At 32.6% G+C, this 20,954-nt stretch overlaps 1 protein-coding gene across 8 annotated transcripts in view; it reads left to right on the top strand.

Moving 5' to 3' along the window:
* Cd36 (CD36 molecule (CD36 blood group)) overlaps positions 1 to 20,954 on the top strand; it is an 80,104-nt gene that overhangs the window by 42,593 nt on the left and 16,557 nt on the right. For 3 of the 8 annotated variants that reach the window (XM_040291696.2, XM_040291697.2, XM_013365367.4), the window contains exons 2-4: positions 7,884 to 7,983; positions 11,561 to 11,649; positions 12,104 to 12,313. In XM_040291696.2, the coding sequence (XP_040147630.2) occupies positions 12,194 to 12,313 (120 nt within the window). In that variant the 5' untranslated portion in view covers positions 7,884 to 7,983; positions 11,561 to 11,649; positions 12,104 to 12,193. Of the gene's footprint in view, positions 1 to 4,736; positions 4,890 to 6,191; positions 6,290 to 7,883; positions 7,984 to 11,560; positions 11,650 to 12,103; positions 12,314 to 20,954 lie in introns of those variants that run through there. The other 5 variants (XM_040291698.2, XM_013365368.4, XM_005340670.5 and 2 more) reach the window with 4 other exon arrangements.

Genomic DNA, 20,954 nt, shown 5'->3' with positions numbered 1-20,954 from the left:
AAAAACCACCAACGTACTTGTTAAAATCTTAAATTTTTATTTGTACACAGCCATGTGTAAGAATGCCTGTCTTTATAAATATTCACACTGGTTTATACTGAAATTTGACAAAATCCTTGGAATTTTGGAAAAACAGCATACACTGGTGTCCAGGGTACATGTACATAACGCTATGAGAATTTTGTGCCTTATCTTTATAAGAACAGCAAACTAGAAACAATGATATTCATTCATACAGCATTTACTATTTAAAACGAGTACAGCACTTATTATGAAATATCTTGCAATAGAACAATAATGGACTATTCATGATATAGAAATACCTACAAGGAACATAATATAAGAGGAAAGTTTCAGAAAATATGATTCAGTATATATTTTATGCCACATACATGAATATATAATTTTGACATTATTAAACTACCTATAGTAGTTAATATAGCTAACATTGCTTCTAAAATTGGAAATTTCTCATTTTATACCTTTCTATAATTTACCATCTTACTTGCCTTCTTTAATAGATTTCCTGAAATGAAATTTTGCTTATTAGCAATGATAACTGCAGCTATTATTAAGCAAAAACTATATTAGGCTCTGTGTGAAGTCCTTTATATTATCACTCTCAATCTTTACAACAATTATGTGAAGGCTACCAGAAGTAAAGAAGTTAGCCACAAGTCATACACTTAGGAAATAATGAATTCAAACATGGATTCTTTCATCTTCATAGCAGATACTCTTAATTTCCAGTTCCAACCATTACATATATATGCTATAAAAATCAGCATATTGCTCTCATTTTCATAAATTCTCATTCCTTTTTCTATTATAATAATCATTGTATAGGTCCATTCTTTCAACCGATTAGCAACTCTGACCCTGTTCCATGCTCTTAGAAGTTAGACTTTTTCCCCTCCTCATGGACTCTATATTCTAGTAGGTACAGAGATAGGGGGAAAAAAAGTTAGAAAGTCAATTGTGGAGTGTGCCCAACACTGAAAAGTGACCTGTGGAAAGCAAAACAGAGAAAGAAGAAAGGAGGAAGAGGACTTTAGAAAAGGAAGTGATTATAAGGGAAGCATTCTAGTTTGGGGGACCAGTAGGTGGTAGGGCCCTGTCAAGTATTGTGTACTCCTCACCTCAGTTCTCACCAGTTAGATAGATGATGGTAATCATTTCACAATGCATATCAAAACATCACATTCAACTTGATAGAGCTAAAAAGAAGAAAACTCCTATTTAACTTCTACCTAATATAGCTAGTACCTGGTAGCATGATTCAAACTTATGTCTTTTTAAAAAATTTATTTTTTACATACATGACAATAGTGGAATGCTTTACATGCATTATTACCCATTTACAGCACAGTATTTTTGTAACAGTTTGGTATTTTCACACTAAATTATGTCATTATACATGTACCTTTTTTTGCATTACAATTCTTAATACACATATATACCACAATTTTTCATATCTGTATATAAGGTATGTTGACACCAAATTCAAATCTTCATACATATATTTTGTATAATGATTACCATCACATTCCCTCATCCTTGCTATTTCCCTTCCCCCCTTTTTTCCCTCCCATGGCTCTTCCCTATCTAGAAATAATCTTCCTCCCATGCTCTACCTCTCTAACCCACTTTGAGTCAACCCCCTTATATCAGATCAGCATTTGTTTTGGGGGGATTGGCTAACTTCACTTAGCATAATATTCTCTAACGCCATCCATTTACCTGCAAATGCCATGATTTTGTTCTTTTTTAGTGCCGAGTAATATTCCATTGTGTATAAATGCCACATTTTTTTCTCCATTCATCCACTGAAGGACATCTAGGTTGGCTCCACAGTTCAGCTATTATGAATTGTGCTGCTATAAACATTGATGCAGCTGTGTCCCTGTAGTATGCTGTTTTCAGGTTCTTTGGGTATAGTCCGAGAAGAGGAATAGCTGGGTCAAATGGTGGTTCCATTCCCAGATTTCCAAGGAATCTCCATACTGCTTTCCAAGTTGGCTGCACCAATTTGCAGTCCCACCAGCAGTGAATGAGTGTACCTTTTTCTCCAGATCCTCGCCAACACTTAATTGTTTGTTTTCATAATGGCTGCCATTCTTACTGGAGATGGTATCTTAGAGTAGTTTTGATTTGCATTTCTCTAATTGCTAGAGATGATGAGCATTATTAAATATATTTGTTGATTGTTTGTATATCCTCATCTGTTCAGGTCCTTGGCCCATATATTGATTGGATAATATGTGTTTGTTTGATGCTTAGCTTGTTGAGTTTTTTATATACCCTAGAGATTAGTGCTCTATCTAATGTATGAGGAGTAAACATTTTCTCCCAGGATGTAGGCTCCCTGTTCACCTCACAGATTATTTCTTTTGCTGAGAAAAAATTTTTTAGTTTGAATCCATCCCATTTGTTGATTCTTGATTTTAATTCTTGTGCTATATTAAGGGAGTTGGGGCCTAGCCTTACATGATGAAGATTAGGGCCTACTTTTTCTTCCATTGGGCTGGGGATATAGCTCAGTTGGTAAAGTGCTTGCCTTGCATGCACAAGGTCCTGCGTTCAAACCCAGCACCACAAAATAATAATAATAATAATAATAATAATAATAATAATAATAATAATAATAATAATAATGTCTCTTTTAACCCTATGTGCTTTTTTTTAAATCATCATGTTTTAAAGTTGATTTTCCAAACTATTGTGGCTAAGTGAACAATAGTACTGAAGTTTTTAATTTGTCATTCTAATAAGTTTGTCTATGGTTGTGTGGATGTACATAAGGATAAGTGTACCCTCACATAAAATAGATTCTCTCAAAATATGGTGGGTGTGCACTCTAAAAAATGCTGCGTTTTCATTTTTAAGGCAGCAAAAGGCTATGCCTATTTTATTGTTCAAGGTCTAGATTTTCCTCAAAATCCATGGTTGTAGATTTGGTTCAGCTATGTGCTTTTCCATTCTGGAATGCCAAGCTACTCGGGGGGTGTTGTCTATAGGACTGGACACTTCACAGTTGTCTCTGGGGATGTAAATTTGATTCCTTGGACTGCTCATGGGAATGTGTGACATTTTCCTCTCCAAGCATAGTCAGATTTGGATGGCATTAGGCTACTGATTAAATAATGATTCACGTAAGGTCATTATCCTTTTACATCCACTTTGCATGTATTTTTTTTTCTGAAATATCTTTGTTCACATTTATTATAACTTAACTATCCCGCCAATCATTTTAAATATACTCTTTAAAATAGATCTTAACTCTTGTGTTTGCAAGCTGTTTTAAAATTGTCATACTGGTATGTATATATAAAGCATATGATTTATGTTTGAGAAGAAAATACTTAAAGCAGAGTACTTACATATACCTGCAAAATAGTCAAAATAGTTAAGATTGCCCTTTATACTACACTTTTAACATCATACAACCAAGATAAATGGTGGTAGTCACATGGGAATTGCCTTATGTTTCTGGAATCTCTGTACACTTTTTTTTTTAAATGAAAAGTATAAATCATAATGAGAATGCACTAGGCTATTTCTACTTTCTCTAGATAAGGATTTCATTTTTCAAATATCATATCACTTATCTATTTTTAGGGCTTCATAGTTATTTTAAAATACTCAGTAAAAACACTGGAAAAACAAAAGCAATGCTTGGCAGAGGGGTTGGGGTTCCTTTCCAGTTGTATTGTGCTGCTTGCAAATGAGAAGAAACATATCTAATATGAACAACAGAGACAGCAAGAGTAACATAAGGATAAGGGTTTTTAAAATATAATCTAATGAACTAAATATATTTCTGCTCATTATTCTTAGGTCAACTGGATAAATGCCTACAAGTCACTCTTGAAATAAAGTAACCTATCCAATATATGCCAGATTAACTTTCTGAAGATTTAACCAACTTGATACTAAGAATTACTTTGTAAGATTAAGGGTCCTAATGTTGAGGGTCCGCTTACCCCGAATGTAATAACTATTTAGATTAGATATGAACATAATTCCTTTCTTTGAAAGTAAAGGGTCTATTTTTTTTTACAGTAAAAGATCATCTTCAATAGTATGTTATTTTATAGTCTGGCTTCAGATTATTAAGGGATTTTTTTTTTCCCTTGCAGAAGGATCTTGCTGTGCTCCTGAAACTTCTCTAAAACTAACAGAGTGATAAACAGTTAAGAAGGTCAAGCTAGAACAATAGGCTATTTCCCTTTTTAAAGTCTGTTTGTCATCCCTGTTAATTGACAGTTTCCAGCTGTTTTCAAAATTATTAGTCTCAAAAGTACTTCAGATTTATGGTGTGTTCTATGGAAAAGTACGTTTTCTTTCAGCCTCATCAGATGGGCTTGCAAGGTCAATCTTGTCCCGCAAGTGAGAATGTGATCATGTTCCCCACTTTCCCTTTTCTACCCCCAGTTTGGCATCTGGAAAAATGATTGTGTAGTAAAACACATTAGGGGTGGCTCAACAAATCAGTTCCTTTTGTTTCTGGCCTCTGACTTACTTGGATGGGAAGATGGCCAAATTGGGGGTGGGGGGGAAATACTGAATATCTCAGATATAGGTAATGGGTCTTTAGCAGACCATAAAAATAGACCAATCCCAGTAGCATGATATCTGTGGGGTTTCTTTCTTTCTTTTTTTTTTTTTTTTCAGTTCCTCTGGCAGCAAACCACACACTGGAATCTGACGTTGTAGTTTTTTTTTTTTTTTTTTTTTTTTTTTTAAAGCATATTTAAACTCTAACACACATATGCTGGTAAGGGTTTCAGGATAGGATTTTTCTGCAGTATGTCATTTGGTCCTATGAAGAACTGTCTGTTCAAATGTTGGAGTATTTGACTGAAAATTCCTTAATAACTCTTTTAATGGTAAGTCATGATTTTTCTTTAAATAGAAAAGATCAAGAAATTTTCCATTTTCTAAATGATGGGAGAAGATGATACTATATAAGTACTCCAGACAAGTCACAGAGCAGGAACAACAAAAAGTAGTTACTGTTTTCTTAATGTATCTAGGTTTTATTTTAAAATCAGGTTTAGGTTGTTTTTTTTGTGAATCTTGTTCCATTTTATGCTTAAATATTAACAGTGATCAATGAGCAATGACATTTTCATTTCTGAATGTTTAATATCATGTCTATACTTAAACATTTGTTAGTATTTAAAATGATTTATAATCAATGAAAGCAGAATTTTCATTTTATACTTAGGCTATTTATACATAATATTCGATTAGGATGAACATTAAAATGACATTAGTTTTTATAAATGACTTTCAACTCTGTCAACGGCCTTTATACTGTGCAATTGTTGATTACAGTCATTAGCTTTTCTCATTTTCAATCTGATTGTATAAATTTTGATGAACCTGACTTTGTGTACATGGTTAAATGCAAGGTATATATCAGATATGTGCATATTAATCCTTTTTTTTAATGAACCCTGATGCTGTAATTGCTGCTAGGAATGGTAAAAAATAATATCCATTTTAGACAATAATCTGAAATTTAATAGTGCATATTATAATTTGGTAACAAAAATAAGCCAAAATTTATACTTTTACAATTCAGGAAGATAATTGTAAACATTAATGAATTGTCTTAAATAATTATACTGTATATAGTGGACAAGTCATTCTGGATAAATTAATTAAAAGGCTCAATTAATTATAATGAGTAACTTTATAAATATAAATGGCACAAATTCCTTTTAGTAAATTTCAGTTCTGGAATTATCAAGTCACACATTGAAAGATGATTTTTAAAGATTTTTCAGGCTTTTTCATCCTTTTCTATATTGTTCTAATCTATAACATCTTTTTATATTAAAAGAAAAAATTACTTTAAATATTGACTTGCAAGGAAACCAGAATGAAATCTTTAAAAATTTTTATTATGTAGATATTACAGTGGATCCTTGGAGTTAATAAGAAAAAAATGTAGAAACCTTGAAATCTCCTCAAGTCATTATTGAACCAGAACAATGAAATAAATTCAGAACCATCAGATAACATGTTAACCTGGAAGAAATCTTAAATTAACACTGGGAGAGGTACAGAATGTACTGAAAATGTAGGAATTGACCTTGAGGATTACATTTGCTATCCTTATTTTTATGAAATACTGGCAATGTTCACTCCCAAATTATTTGTGTGTTGTTTTCTATTTCCAGAAGGAACTAATTCTGTAACTATTGTCTAATTTAATCACAAGATGTTTTAGTTCACTGTCCCAAGATATGGCTAAAACTTTCAAGTAGCATGTTCTAAGGTAGAAGCTTCTTTTTTTCATTTGTATGATAGTTTAATTTCATATATGTCTTTATCGATATATCTGATTTTATTGTTTTGCCAATAGTCATTTCTATTTATGTAAAATATGCATTTTATTTTCTATGAGAATTTTTAAACATTTTCTCATTTAATACTTGCAGACTTACTTGATATATAATAGACTTATTAGAGAAATTGAATCACAAGCTTCCACATGAAGACCCAGAATTAAATCTCTATTTCCAAACTTCAAGTATAGAGTTTTAACCACTATAAATCTTTTAGTTTCTTCCATTTACAGTGAATTTTAGGTGTAGAAATAACAGCATTAAAAAATCACATTTGTATATAGGGTTAAATCATTAAAAATGGGCATAGATAATTGTATTTAAAGTCAACATGACTAAAAGAGTCATTTAAAATTTATAGTAATTCCTAGTTCATATGTCTCGATAAGACATTTAGTTCTTGAAGGATCTTAAGCATATGTGAAGCTAATGAATGTATTGTATTTTTTCAAGATTATTATCAAAACAAGTTTCACATTGTGATATTTAATAAGCATAATTTAGATACATTACTGTTTTAAATTATACCTATACATTTTTTCCTGCTATTTTTAACCTTAATATATTCTGTTGGGATTCAAATGAGCATGTATGTCAAAGGATAGGTGTTGGAAGCTTCCTGATCCAATTTAAATTTTCTGTAGAGTCCTTTAATTTTGTGGGGATGACTTGAGCCTAAATGAGGGAACAACAGTTGTAGCTCTTTGAATCATCTTTATAGCTGAAGATTATGTATATGCTTTAACTAGAGCTGACTCTATAAAAACTTACCTAATCAATCATCTCATTTCCACAAGATGAAATATAGTCAGATGTAAATGATGGATTTGCACCCATTTCAAATATATTGGAGTTGAGAGTATAGTACCCATGTCTAAGGAACCATGGATTTGTAAACACACATAAATATGGTGTAGGATAAGAGAATGGAAAGGAATTTAATTTTAAAACCTAACATCTATACTTATATTGAATTTGATTATCCCCAGTAACTCCATATATTGGGTTATATGGGCTTTTTTTATGGTGGGAAGATTATACTAAAGATTAATAGGGGAAAGTAGAGGTGCATGGCCTTGCTTTATACCTTCAGAAAAATTGAAGTTTGAAGGAAAGAATAGGGAAATTTTAGATATCCTCCAATCAATTAAAACAAAAATGACATTCAGGTCTTTTCACTTATTTCTGGTACAAGTACCCTAGAAATGTGAAGCTTTTTCAGAATGTGACCCAGTGAATGTTACCTCTGGGTCATACCGCTTCTGGGTGGAGTGTCCCAGGGAGCACAGTTTTAATCACACATAGGAATGACTATAGGTTCTCTGAGGATTTGTTCTAATGTTCTGGCCTATTTGCTAGAGAGCCTTCTTATAACAGCCTACCACAGGCTTTGTGAAATCTCTGCCTCTTCATTTCTATCATGTTCCCAATATAGAGGAAAGGTATTAAAAAAAAAAAACTTCATTATAACACTATCAATCTGACAGAAAAAAATATATATTTTTCTCTTTCTTTCAAATACAGCCCAAGGGAATAAAATCCACTCACAGTTCTACAAAAGGAATCTATTTATAACCTATAAACTGAATGGGTGGCAACTGATGTACCTATAGAATCAAGAAAGGTATGTAATTAGTGACAAAGATACCCTTCCATTCTCTCTTCCCCCTTAGCATAGGTTTTCTATGCCTGTGCTTATTCTCTGCCTTCTCAATTTGTGCCCTGAAGTAAGAAATAAGACATCAATATTATGTCCATTTCTTATAAAGGGCAAATAGTAAAAATGATTTAAAATTAGCCAATGAAATTAATGACCTATTTTAATATGTAAGAAGCTGTGTTATTAAGAAAACTTAGTGTGGTAGATCCAAATTTTGTGTGCCTGAATAGCTAACTCTGGTGTAAAGGAAGAAACAAAGAATTTTTCTTTGAAGTTAATTATGTATTTTTTTTAAAAAAAGCTCCTGGCTAGAATATGCCATTAACTTTCATATACTTGGTACATGTCTCACATATGCTGTTCAGTCCTCCTCCTGCCTCAAGTGAATAAAACTATTTTGAGCTGGGCATGGTGGTGCATAACTGTAATCCCAGCTAGTTGGGGAATTGTGGCAGGAGAAACACAAATTTGAAGTCCCTGGGGCAACTTCATGAGACAATGTCTCAAAATTTAAAAGGGTATGGGATATCTGGAGATATAACTCAGTGGTAGAACACTAGCCCTTCCACTTGTGGAAGACCTGGATTCAATCATCTGTTACTGGGGAGGAAAAAGTCGCCAACTATATAGTACCACAGCATCAGGACAAAGTCTGATTATGCTAGCAAAGCATCATTATTCACTGTGTCAGGGCACTGAAGGATAATAAATGGACCTAAATATGTCATGTGTGTTTCCTATTCTTATAGGGAAATAAAACAACCTTATGTCAAGGTAGTAAAAGTTAATCAATCAAGAATTTGAACAAGTAGAAAAACTTAACTTAGTCTCTCAAATATCAGTAAGTGATTGAAATAATGTTAGATTAGTACTTTTATGTGTAGTACAGATAACTGAAAGTTGTCCAGCTATGTGATTCAACTGAATACATTACTTGATACTTCTGTTTTCTAATGAACTTTAGTCAGTCGAAGTGGAAGGTATATAATCTCACTTCAGTTTTAGGTTCAAAGCAGACAGAATCCCGGGAATAGCTAGGCCTGCCCACTGCTTGACACATCTGGGCTCAAAGTCCACACAGTCATAAGAATTATCCTCCAGGTACAGCTCTTGGAATTCTCTACCCCTTGCACAGAACCTTTCATATAGCGTGTGATGAATAAAGAATGGTTCTGAAAAAATATTCACAGGTCATGATGTAGAAATCAAAAAATGGGTAAATCTATGTACATATCTGATTAAAGTAAAATGTGATTTTTTTTAAAGAACTGTAACTTTTAAATCATTCTGTATTTCACCTACAGATTTGGAAATTACATTACAACTAAAGAAATTACATTAGTGAATTTTGTATCAGACATAACTTTCCAAAAGAGATTACTAAATCTTTGAGTTATATTGTTTTTACATAAATTCATATTAAGTTCACAAAATTGGAATTGGATTTAAGATTTGGGGCCTCATTGATTTTAATGGCCTCAAATACCCACAGGTTCTTACAGAGCTTCTCCTGAAGCTTTTTAAGGGTGAGAAAGGACAGATGCAGGAATGGAGACCAAGTGAGGAATGAGGGCCTCTGGGTTATTACCACTGCTATGTGAACATAGTCACTAGGCTTTTTGGTCTTCTGTAAGGACGGAGCGAAGAACCATTTCAGCTACTGAGGTTGAAGGCTGATGGTGGTGCCTTAGATCTCTTAGATCTACAAATGATGAGACCCAAGTGTCAAGAAATTAAGTGGCTTGCCCGTGGTCACCTAGCAAGAGTGGAGAGTCAGTCTTTGGTTGATTCTCCAGTCTCCGAATGCAATTGCACCAGATTGGATTCCTGTATTTTGATTGCTGCTTATATATAATCTGCAAATATAATTATTGATTTACAGCTTATAAAACACCAGAATGATATTTTCAATTTAGCAAAAAATTCAGTTGCTTAAAATATTGTTTTAAGAAAACTTTAAGTGCTTCATCATTATACTTTGCAAAGGATATTCTATTTTGATAACATTCAGTCCTTATCAGCCTTAAGTAACTTATTTCATTGCATTATGACAACCTTGATTAAAGCCATAGGAGGTAGCTTATTGTATGAATTGAAAGAATAAGGAAAGCTATTCTTCCCATTCCCTCCCCCAAACAATTACTAAAAATCCAGCTTCACTTGTTCAGTGAGACATAAAATGCCACCATAAAAAAAAAAATCACTTGTTTAGGAATGTGTTCCCCATTTGCTTTGGAATAAACTTGTGAATTAATGAATTCACTAATGAATTATTCATCAAGTGTCTTAGTCACGAGGGCCTCAGGGTGAATGAGGTGCATGATTCCTATGGTTTACAATGTGAGTATCCAAGGTATGAGGAGTAGGTAAAGGGAATTCCCAAGAGGTAAAAAAGTAATTAAAATGCCAACAACAACAAAAAATACCATTTCTATTTCTCCATTTGAGGGAAAAGTCTCATCTCTTTCCATTATGTTCTTAGCTGCATAAGGAATATTATTTTTTAAAACTAAATGGTCCTCAAGTGGAAATGAACACCAATGAAATCATCAGTGATTCTTCTGTTGCAACAAATATGTGAAGGGAAAACCTGAGACCATGACAAAACATACTTGTTATTGTTAATATGATGCTGGCAAAAGTACTGTGTGCCTCTTTGTTTGTCTACAGCCTTTGTTCTATTGGCATCTATGCTTGCCTTGGCCACCTGCATTTGGAAGTTAAGTATATTTGTTTATAAGCCACAAGGCACATTCTGACTGTACATCAGGGACAGTTCAAGTCCATCATAAAAAATGCAATTATAATCAATATAGCTCAAATAAAATTCTTAATCATAAATGACATATTCTTATTAATTTTTACAACAGCATCCATTCATCCATAAATTCTTTCCTTCTCATTTTTATATAATAACCAGATACTGTGTAATGATACCATGAACAAGACTGGCAAGATGAAATCCGTAAAAATAGTTTAATAGAATTTGTGTGAAACACCACATATGACAAACAACATTGTATTTGAATATATTAAAAAACCTTTAAGACTAGTAAAATCCCTGTCATTAAAATAAGAAATCATCTACATTTTGTGTATTTTCAATTCTTCCTATGTTTGGTCTATTCAAAAGTCATTCACGGGGCTGGGGATGTGGCTCAAGTGGTAGCGCGCTCGCCTGGCATGTGTGCGGCCCAGGTTCGATCCTCAGCACCACATACAAACAAAGATGTTGTATCCGCCAAATACTAAAAAAAAATAAATATTAAAAATATTCTCTCTCTCTCTCTCCCTCTCTCTCACTCTCTCTTTAAAAAAAAAAACAAGTCATTCACCATGAAATTAAAAACAAAATGCATTTTAAATAATTCAATGTTTTCCACACTGTTTATAAGATAAACATTTTAAGAATAAACTCAATGTACATGTAAATATGACTTTCTTTAACAGTTATAATTATGGTGATATTAGAGAGCTTACTAGTATTAATTATTTGATAATATACTTTCTCATACTTACCCATACTTTCTTGTTTTAACAGGTATTTTATAATGATTAGAAGTATCGATTCTTTCTGCTAATCACCAGGTGATTTCCTGTGAAACCCATATCTTGCTGTTTGTGAATAAGGTATATTCACATCTGTTACCATGTGTGGGTTAACATTCAGATAGAAAAGACCTCAGTTCAAGCAAATTGAGTGCAGGAGAATTCCTAGTAGGGTGGAGAGGGCTGTGTTTGGGTGCAGAAGATATAAGGGGTGAGGTTATCAGGAAGCATCTCAGGCTGAGGGAAAGTAGTGAGGGTAGGAGTGCATAAACACAGTTCTCCTAGACTGTAGTAATCAGCCATAGGAAGAAAACTAAAGAATTTTGAAGAAATGTTCTAACATTATTACGATCATCGGTAGGTAGGTAGAAGGCAGAGAAGAGAGAAGACTTAGAAATTCAGTTTGGTAAAACTGAAAGAAAACTATTTTGTTTATAGACAGCAAAGTCACATCTAAATTGTGTGTTTTCTTTGTACTTTGATCTTCTTGTGCTGATATTTAAGCTTCTGTTTTATGATCTCTTTCTAATGATAGAACCACACCTTGTAGAAGACACCTTAATCATACCTGAGAGTTTAAAAGAAAACAGGTGATTAACCTCAATTCTTCTCCTGCACAAGAAAAATGGGCTGTGACCGGAACTGTGGCCTCATCACTGGGGCTGTCATTGGTGCAGTTCTGGCTGTGTTTGGAGGTATTCTAATGCCAGTTGGGGATATGCTTATTGAGAAGACAATTAAAAAGGTACAAGTAGTCTAATTTTATTTTATTTTTTTGCCATTCCGATTCATTCTATCTCTCTCTCTTTTTGGCTTTGGGCCTTTGTTTTATGTTTCATGGTAATGGTAATATTGTGCCTTCAACATGAAAGTAATTGCCAATTTCTGCAACTCTACATGATAATGTGACCATGAGTAAAATGTGACAAGTATTCAACATGAATACATTTCTATCTTAAATTTAAGTATTATTTCTGATAAAACTATAGGCACATAGGTTAGTAAAAATAATTGTTTTTAATTATGTTCAAAGTCATGTTTACATGTTTTTGAATGAGAAAAAAATTAATGTTGTAGAGGGATATTTATCAAGATTAATACTGAATTTTGGTTAATACTGAGAAAAGTGAATTATATATGTGTGTATTTGTAAGCATTGTGTTTACGATTGAAGCAGAAATTTTTTGGTAAACTGGTGAAGTACAGATTTTTATAGTAGTATTATTATCTCAAGTATTTCCTATTTACAAAAGTTTATATTTGACTCAAAGTATAATACTGATTATCTCAAGTATTTCCTATTTACAAATGTTTATATTTGACTTAAAAAGTAATTCAGGAAAACATTTCTGGAACATGTTATATATGTAGGAAAATCTCAGATATATCAACAAACTGTAGTTTTAACTAAAATTAGAGGGATTTGGTCAACAGGATTTGCACAAATATCATCTGCTACCCTATTTAATTCCAAGTAGCCTCAGACTTACCAGAAATTTTAATTGATGGAAATCAGAATAAGAGAAAGCAGATCTGCATAAATCCTTAACCAGGTATGGCAAAGGTAAATGGCTTAAGGAGTTTGGCGATGCGGGTTACAAAGACATTAAGCTGTTAAGAACAAGGTAAAAAGAAGGAGGAACCTTTGTGAACTCAGGACTTCTGTGCTGTTTGAAGGCATGAATGTTTACTGGAGGTGAGCCTGTGGGGCATAATGCTGGCCAACTCAGAGCACTGGCTTCAGCTTTCTTCCTGGCTAGTATCCTGGTAACCTAGACAGAGAGTTAGTAAGTGTGGGGCACAGTGTAGAGAAATGGGAATTGAAATAGTTACTTATTCATTTATTCTGAAATGTGTGATATTGCCCAGACCTTCATCTCTCTCATACATACATTCATGTTTAGCATCCTGAAATACCAGGAATATAAACAAATATCATTTTGTTTTCCTGATGCATTGACTTAATTGACAACCTGGAAACTGATTTCAAATATAGTTTACTCATGACAAGAAGTTACTTTGAATTTTCTTTAGCAAAAAATGCTAACTGCTTTAAAGTTAAAAGAAATCTCTCTGTACTATTATAAATGTACATTTTTAAGATAATTCCTATATTTGCTTAATGATAATTTGGTCATTAGTATCTCTTGTATTGTAAACAAACTGCAGATCTTTAGCCTCATGAGTTTAAACATTATGTGAATATATAATATATATATATATATATTATATTGTATATAAACATATTATAAATTGAACCATATCCTGAGCCTTGGAATTCCTAGTTTTCTTGGTAGTATTTTTTTTTTTTTTTTGATCAGGAATTGAACCCAGGGTCACTTAACCACTGAGCTATATCCCTTGAGTTTTGATTTTTTTTTTTTTTTTTGAGACAGGGTCTTACTAAGTTGCTCAGGCTGACTTTGAACTCGAAATGTTGATAGTACTTTTGATATAGGCCAATAAGACTGACAGGTGTTGGTGATGCTAATTCCATGTCACTGTTGTCTAACAGCATCACTCCAATACACAGTCTGCTCCATAATCTGAGCTTTTCACCTGGATCTTCTGCTAAAATGAAATTAGTATCTATGTTGGATTATGATTTATCTATTGGAAAATTTTTGGAATAAAAAAGTCTGTCTCCAATGTAAGGTATTTTAAACTAAGACTGTTTTCCTTATATATTGATCAATAGCTGAGTATGGATCAACTAATGTTTTTTTCTTTGTGAGACAAAATGAGTGCATATACTCTTGAATGACATGTGAGTGCTAGCATATATTTTAGGTTAATTATTTAGAATTTATCTCTAAGCTCATAATGATTAATCATGAGAATTCTGTGGCATCAAAATGTGCTTTTGTAATGATTGAAAGAGTAAAATAAATTTTATCTCAAGATATAACTAGAGTTTGCTTTTTCCACCTGAATATTTATACCTTTAAATATAAATGAACTTGATATTACAATTAAAACTACTGATACTGTTGGGAAAAAAAAAACAACACCTGACATAAAGGTCAGCGGAAAATTGGGTAAATGATAGTTTTGATGTTGTATTATTTTGGAAAACAGGTTGAATAGTTCTGCAGTCAGGCTTCGATTATTGGAATGCTTTTGTTGCAATTATTTATTCTCTCAATTATCATATGGCACACAGTCACAGATTTATTTTATTGTTTGTCAACATTTTTTATGTGTATTGCAAATGTTAAAAAAAATCTTGGAAATGAAAGGAAAAATAAATCAAATGAAACATTTAAAAAGAACTTACAGGAAAACAGATAAGAGGAACCTGTGATATTCTAGTATTAAATTATGTATAATATAGAAAATAAATATTATTTAGAAAGAGAAATCTGAGTATTCAACAAATGTCAGGAAGAAAGTGGAACTGAGTTGGATTTTGAAGAAGTACCAAATTTTGAATGTCCAAAGAGGATTGTAGCAAAGGTGTCAAAAGGCTAATTAACAGTATGGAAAAAAAAAATGTATGGAAATGCAACTAGATACAGTGATGAGGGAAGGAGGTAGCAGATGTGACAGGATTAGAGAGGTGATTGGAAAAGCAGTTTGGGATTTGATTTATCCTTGAACATAAGAATATTTAGTTGATGATATACTATAAAATGGTAGTTGATGTATTTTTTTAAAAGTAAGATGTAACAAAAACTGTTATTTAGGGATTGATATTGTCAAATGTTGAGCTTTTTTTGTACTTAGTGTTAAATGAATCTTTACACATTTAAGGTAATATTACCCATTTTATAAGTAAAAATCCTTACATCAGTTGGCTAGCTGAGTTGGTAGAGTTGGTTTCCAAACATCAGCAATCTAAGCCTAGATAATACATAGCCATTTATGCTATGCTTATAAAATAAAAAGGGTTGTAAAGTGAGAAGACCAAAGAGAGGAAATAAGAAAAAATTATGACATGGCCATTTTTTAAGGAGAATTTAAGATTTTTTTATAAAGATATTTGAATAAAAGGTCCAATACAAAACCAAAGGCACTCTGGTCTACTGTAGTGAAGTACATAATTGAAACTTGTGTATGATGGGATGCAATAGAAGTTTGGATAGAAACACTAAATCAAGAGAGAGTAGAACAAAAATAAGAAACCAGAGTCCAGTTGAGTTAATAATAGAAAAATGTACCTCAGAAGAAAGGTTCAACCAGTGGTGTGATAGGATCGGTCTATATTTCAAAGGTCAGATCTCTTGATCTTTGCTATTGCAATCACAGACAGAAGACTAAAAACTAGGTTTATTTTCTAGAGAGCTTGAGCATAAAAAAGCAGAATTACTGTAAAGATGTTTTTACATAGAGGCAGGAAGACAAAAGCAGAAAAAAAATAAGTGACTTTTATATAAAGAAATGGAAACCAGAACTCAAGGAAAGACAGAATAAAATGTTTTCTGGATGATGGAAGTTAAGGAAATAATGGTTGGAACATGGTCAGCAATGATTTTGAAATCACAAAGGGATGAAATTAAGAAATAGAGTACTTTTCCTTATTTTTTAAATGAATGTTATCTGGCAATCTTTTACAAGTCAAAATGGGGAAATATGAATGTAAACTTGAGGAGGAGGTACTGAACTGAAATTGGATGGAAAACTTAAGTTTCAAAGAATGATTGAAGGCTTGTTTACCTTGTATGCTCACTCCACATCATCAGTTTCCCCACAGTGATCAAGGTCTGTGGCACATTTAAGGATAAGATAGATTTGCTCTCAGGTTCCTATGTGACCACACTGACTTTACCAATGTTAGTTGTTTAAATAAGCTGTGCAGCTCAGGAAGCTGCTAGTGGGAGGGCCTGGGCTTATCAAGTATAAACTCCTGGGTTCAATCCACAGCCCTCCAAAAAAGAAGCTAGGATTTTTAATTTGTTTGTTTCATTTATTTTCTTTTTAGTTTACAAAACTAATTTTAAAATTATACTAGAGCTATGTATGTCTTTGTCATATAGTACGGGCCAAATCTCTGAATCCCTGCCTTAGGAACATTCAGAGTTTTGTTGTTATTTCACAATTATTTAAAAAATTTTAGTACTGGTGACTTCTTATTTATCATCAAAACTCATTGAATACTATTCATTTAGTTAATAGCATATTGAGAAAGCTACTGATGCACAAGTATCATTTTGAAAAAGATCAGAAAATCATTTCCCATTGTTTTGTAAACATAGAGTTGGAGTTCTATGATAGTTCCCTTATTTAAAAGATGACACTCTGACACTGTTATTTGAAGTAGCCTAAATAGTCCAGAAATATTATTTCTATTTTATTTTATTTTTGCTCTTTATTTCCAAAGGATACTTTCTGGAGACTTCATGAATTTTATAGCTATAATTTTTTCAACTAATGTTATTTAGTATAATCTCTAATATATTTGTGCAGAGCTAGTAGGTTTATGCAATCTTTTTAGACAGACCAAAAGTCAATAGCAGGAGCTTCCATGAATGTACAGACTATCAAAGCAGGAGCTTCCATGAATGTACAGACTATCAAAGCACTTTAAAAAGTTCAAAGTTATGCAACCCATTTGCAAAATTTAATACTTGATATTGTTATTCACTAAACATTTTATCATTATTTTATAACAGATAATTTTAAATAAATTAATTTTCTGATATAAACCATAAAACATCAAGAAAGATTAAAGACTTCTATTAAAAGACTAATGTTCAATTATTACTTAATTCAATTTTGCAATCATTTACTTCCCCATTCTTGAAAGTAACCCTCCAATAGCTTGTTTAAAAATTCCTTAGGATAAAACAAATTGGTTATTTATTTATTAGAAGGGCTAAACTTTTAAATCAATAGTTATATAATTTTTCTGTTACTTTAATATAATAGTATTTCTAGACATGATAGTGTGAATTTTCACAGTATAATAAAGCTCAAATGTCTGAAGTATTAGTTATTAAAGATGATTTTGTATTATATTTCATAACTAGAGGAAACAAGAAATATCCAAAAATTTTTAAATTCATACAATAGCATAGAAAAAAAGATTAAACAGTATATATGAATAATAATATACTCTACTATATTTTACCAAATTTTATTCTGGATTTTAATTGATGATTTCTAAAACAACTCTCAGCACAAATATTGCTAATATTATAATTCATAGTCTTTTAGGTTGCACTCATAATGAATAAATGTGAAACATTTTTTAAATGAGAAAACTTTGCTGTTTAGGCAGTTAATGAGTAAATTGCAGTAGTGGGTAGGAGGATGGAGGCTATTTTCAGTATGTATCTGCTCATCCAGGAAGTGTTTATTTTAATGAAGAGGGAATAGATATAAAATTATTATTAGAAGAAAGAAGTGTCCCAGGACATTGCATGACTTACTGGCAATGGATTAGGCAAAAAATACTACTAACCAAGTGGTTAATGCATTGTGGAAACTAAATGATAGAGTTGTCCCTCTAGAGAGTAAACTGAATTTGCATAATACTAATAGCTAGCACTTATTGAATGTCTGCTAGGGCCTGACACTATCCTAAATGCCTACATTTATTAATCAATTGGTAAGGATAAATGTTTAGATCATATGAAAAAGTAGTCATCTTGTTTTCATTTTCAAGAATAAAATGTGAAATATGGTTCAAACTAATATCATCCTCACTTTATAAATAAGGAAGCTGTGTTACAAACAAATTAAATAAGTGCCCCAATTTAAATGGTTAAGTGTCCAAACTGGGCCAGACTTCTAGCATCTAGTTCTACAGTTTAACCATTTCACTCTATGCTTTTAAAAAAGTCACTACAACGTTAGAGCAAGGTAGGTACAGCAAGAGTTTAACTCAGATTCAAATCTGCTATATGTACTTTGTAACATCCTTGAGAAATGAGACAACATGTTTTCTGCCTTTATACTGTATGTACTCCACATAGGAATACAGCAAGGACATTTTAATAATTATGTTAAATCTGCCAGTTATGTCAAGGAGTTTTCATGCAACAGCAACAATCAAGTGGGTATATAGGAGATACTACTATCCCAAACCTCTGCTTTCAAATTAGCACAGAAGAATAGAAGTTTCAAGGTCAGTGGCTTCCAACACAACTGGAGATCATGCAATGTGAGAATGTCCAGGTTAGAATCTAGTCCCTGCATGTTTAACCACAGTAGCAAATACTGACTTAACTAAGTGAGGGGATCTTAAATTATATTTCTTTTCCTGTGTACATGGTTAACAATGTTGTACTTCAAATTTAGTGAGATATTTCCAAATAGGCTAGATAGTCCAGTCCAGTTTAAAACCATATTTTTTAATTCACAAAGGTCATAAAATATCTTCTTTTGAAATTAGAGAAATATGTAGCATTCTTGGCATTCAATAAGCAGCTATACAGTTTTATAATACATATAATAGTATTAGCATCAGAGGAACTGATTCCTATTTTACCTACTCTAGTACTTGTCTTTGAGGTTTCCATTATGCCACGACTTGTCCAAAGATTGGGATAAAAAGACTTGATTTCTTCATTATCCGCTACAAAGTTGGCATGTGACATTGAACTATGCATCTATTTTTCTTGGATCCATTTTCTATCTTTGAAAATTAGATGGTTTTACACTTAACAACTGATAATTCAATGTTTTCATTTCCACTTTTTGTGTTTCAACTTTTCCATTATTAAAAAAAAAATCTCCAGAAACAAGTCAAAACGACTTATAGCCTTTAAGAAAAAGGCATAATACACTTCCAGTGTGTTTTGGGACTTAGAGGCACATAGATTAAAGATAGGGAGTCATTCTTTCCTGCCAGGCACATTCTGTCATAAGCCCTTCTCAATTTCATAAAAACTGAGTTCTTATCATTAAGGACTAAAATGCACACCTTGAGAGTCACATGATGATAGATATTGCCTTTGGCCTTCAGTTTCATATAGTGTGTGAATAATCTTGTGTGTCTTCTCCTTTCATATAATCTTTTAAAACAGGAAAATGAGCAGTTTTCAGTTTCCACATAGTTTTTAGTTTCAACATTGACAAACATCTTTACATTTAAAAGAGCAGTCATAATTTATGCAATTTTTTTCCTTAATATTTGAGCATGGTGTGGAAATAAGCCTTTTGGAGAACAAACAAAAAGTTCTTCAAGGACATTTTGTTGTAAAATAGAGATTTTAGAGTCACTTTAGCAACTCTTGTTCCAAGAGTATGTGGATTGCACAAGCACAGATTTCGTAATTGCATTTTAACTGGATATCCAGTTCTTCTCTAAAGAATTCCCTTTTTCCCTGCATTAAACACCATAATATCATGTAGATGTAGAAGCTAACTTAACTTCCACCAATTTAATATGGATAGTGACAGAAAGAAAAAATAAAAAGCCAGTACTAGCATGATGTACAATAAGACTAGTATAAAGGTCAAAGATCAGTATATTCACAGGATTATGCCACAGTTTGCCTCAAGCCAGCTCCATGGCTTTTCAGAGCCTCAGTGAACTTTACTGGAAAATGTGATAATATCTAGTGTTCTTTCCTGTTATTCTATGAAAGATGCTTCCAGGTGAAGGAAAAAACAAAATAGATCTGATCGTTCCTGAGTCCCTAGGTTCATTTTCTATGAAGTCTTTTTCTTCCTCTTCCTCTTGCACACTAAGGTAAACTGGAGTTCTTGAACCAGGTGCATTCTTCCCCAGGCACTTCCTTGGAAATGCTACCAGCTATAAATGACTTTGTTCACACTGGTTGCTGCAGTTTCATAGACTTCCAGCTCTGGGAAGGAAAGATGAGGAAGGAAACTGGGAGAACATCTTGGTAAAGCCTCTTCATCTTACAAAGAAAAGGACACTCAAGCATTTGATGACTTTTCACTTAGTCCCAAAGCTTTGAAAGTGAGGAACTAGGTTTCTTTTTTTATTATTTATTTTTTATTTATATATTACAGCTGAATGCATTACAATTCTTAACTCATATACAGCACAATTTTTCATATCTCTGGTTGTATACATAGTATATTTACACCAATTCCTGTCTTCATACCTGTTCTTTGGATAATAATGATCATCACATTCCACCATCATTAATAACCCCATGTTCCCCTCCCTTCTCCTCCAACCCCTCTGCCTTATCTCTATTCCTCTCATCCTTCTGCTGCTCCCAACCCCACTGTGAATCAGCCTCCTTATATGAAAGAAAACATTTGGCATTTGTTTTGGGGGGGAATGGCTAACTTCACTTAGCATTATCTTCTCTAACTCCATTCATTTACCTGCAAATGCCATGACTTTATTATAGGGTTTCAAAATTCTGTCCTTGGCATATTTTCTACTTGTCTCCAAAATTAGGGACATCAATTATTAACAAATTTCATACACAAAACAGGGCATCTTCCTTGTCTTGTTCTTC

Source organism: Ictidomys tridecemlineatus, chromosome 2 (genome assembly GCF_052094955.1).
Source record: "Ictidomys tridecemlineatus isolate mIctTri1 chromosome 2, mIctTri1.hap1, whole genome shotgun sequence".
In the NCBI taxonomy this organism is placed as follows: Eukaryota; Metazoa; Chordata; class Mammalia; order Rodentia; family Sciuridae; genus Ictidomys; species Ictidomys tridecemlineatus.
The sequence above is the reverse complement of the archived record's forward strand: the minus strand, read 5'-3'. Positions and strand labels throughout refer to the sequence as shown.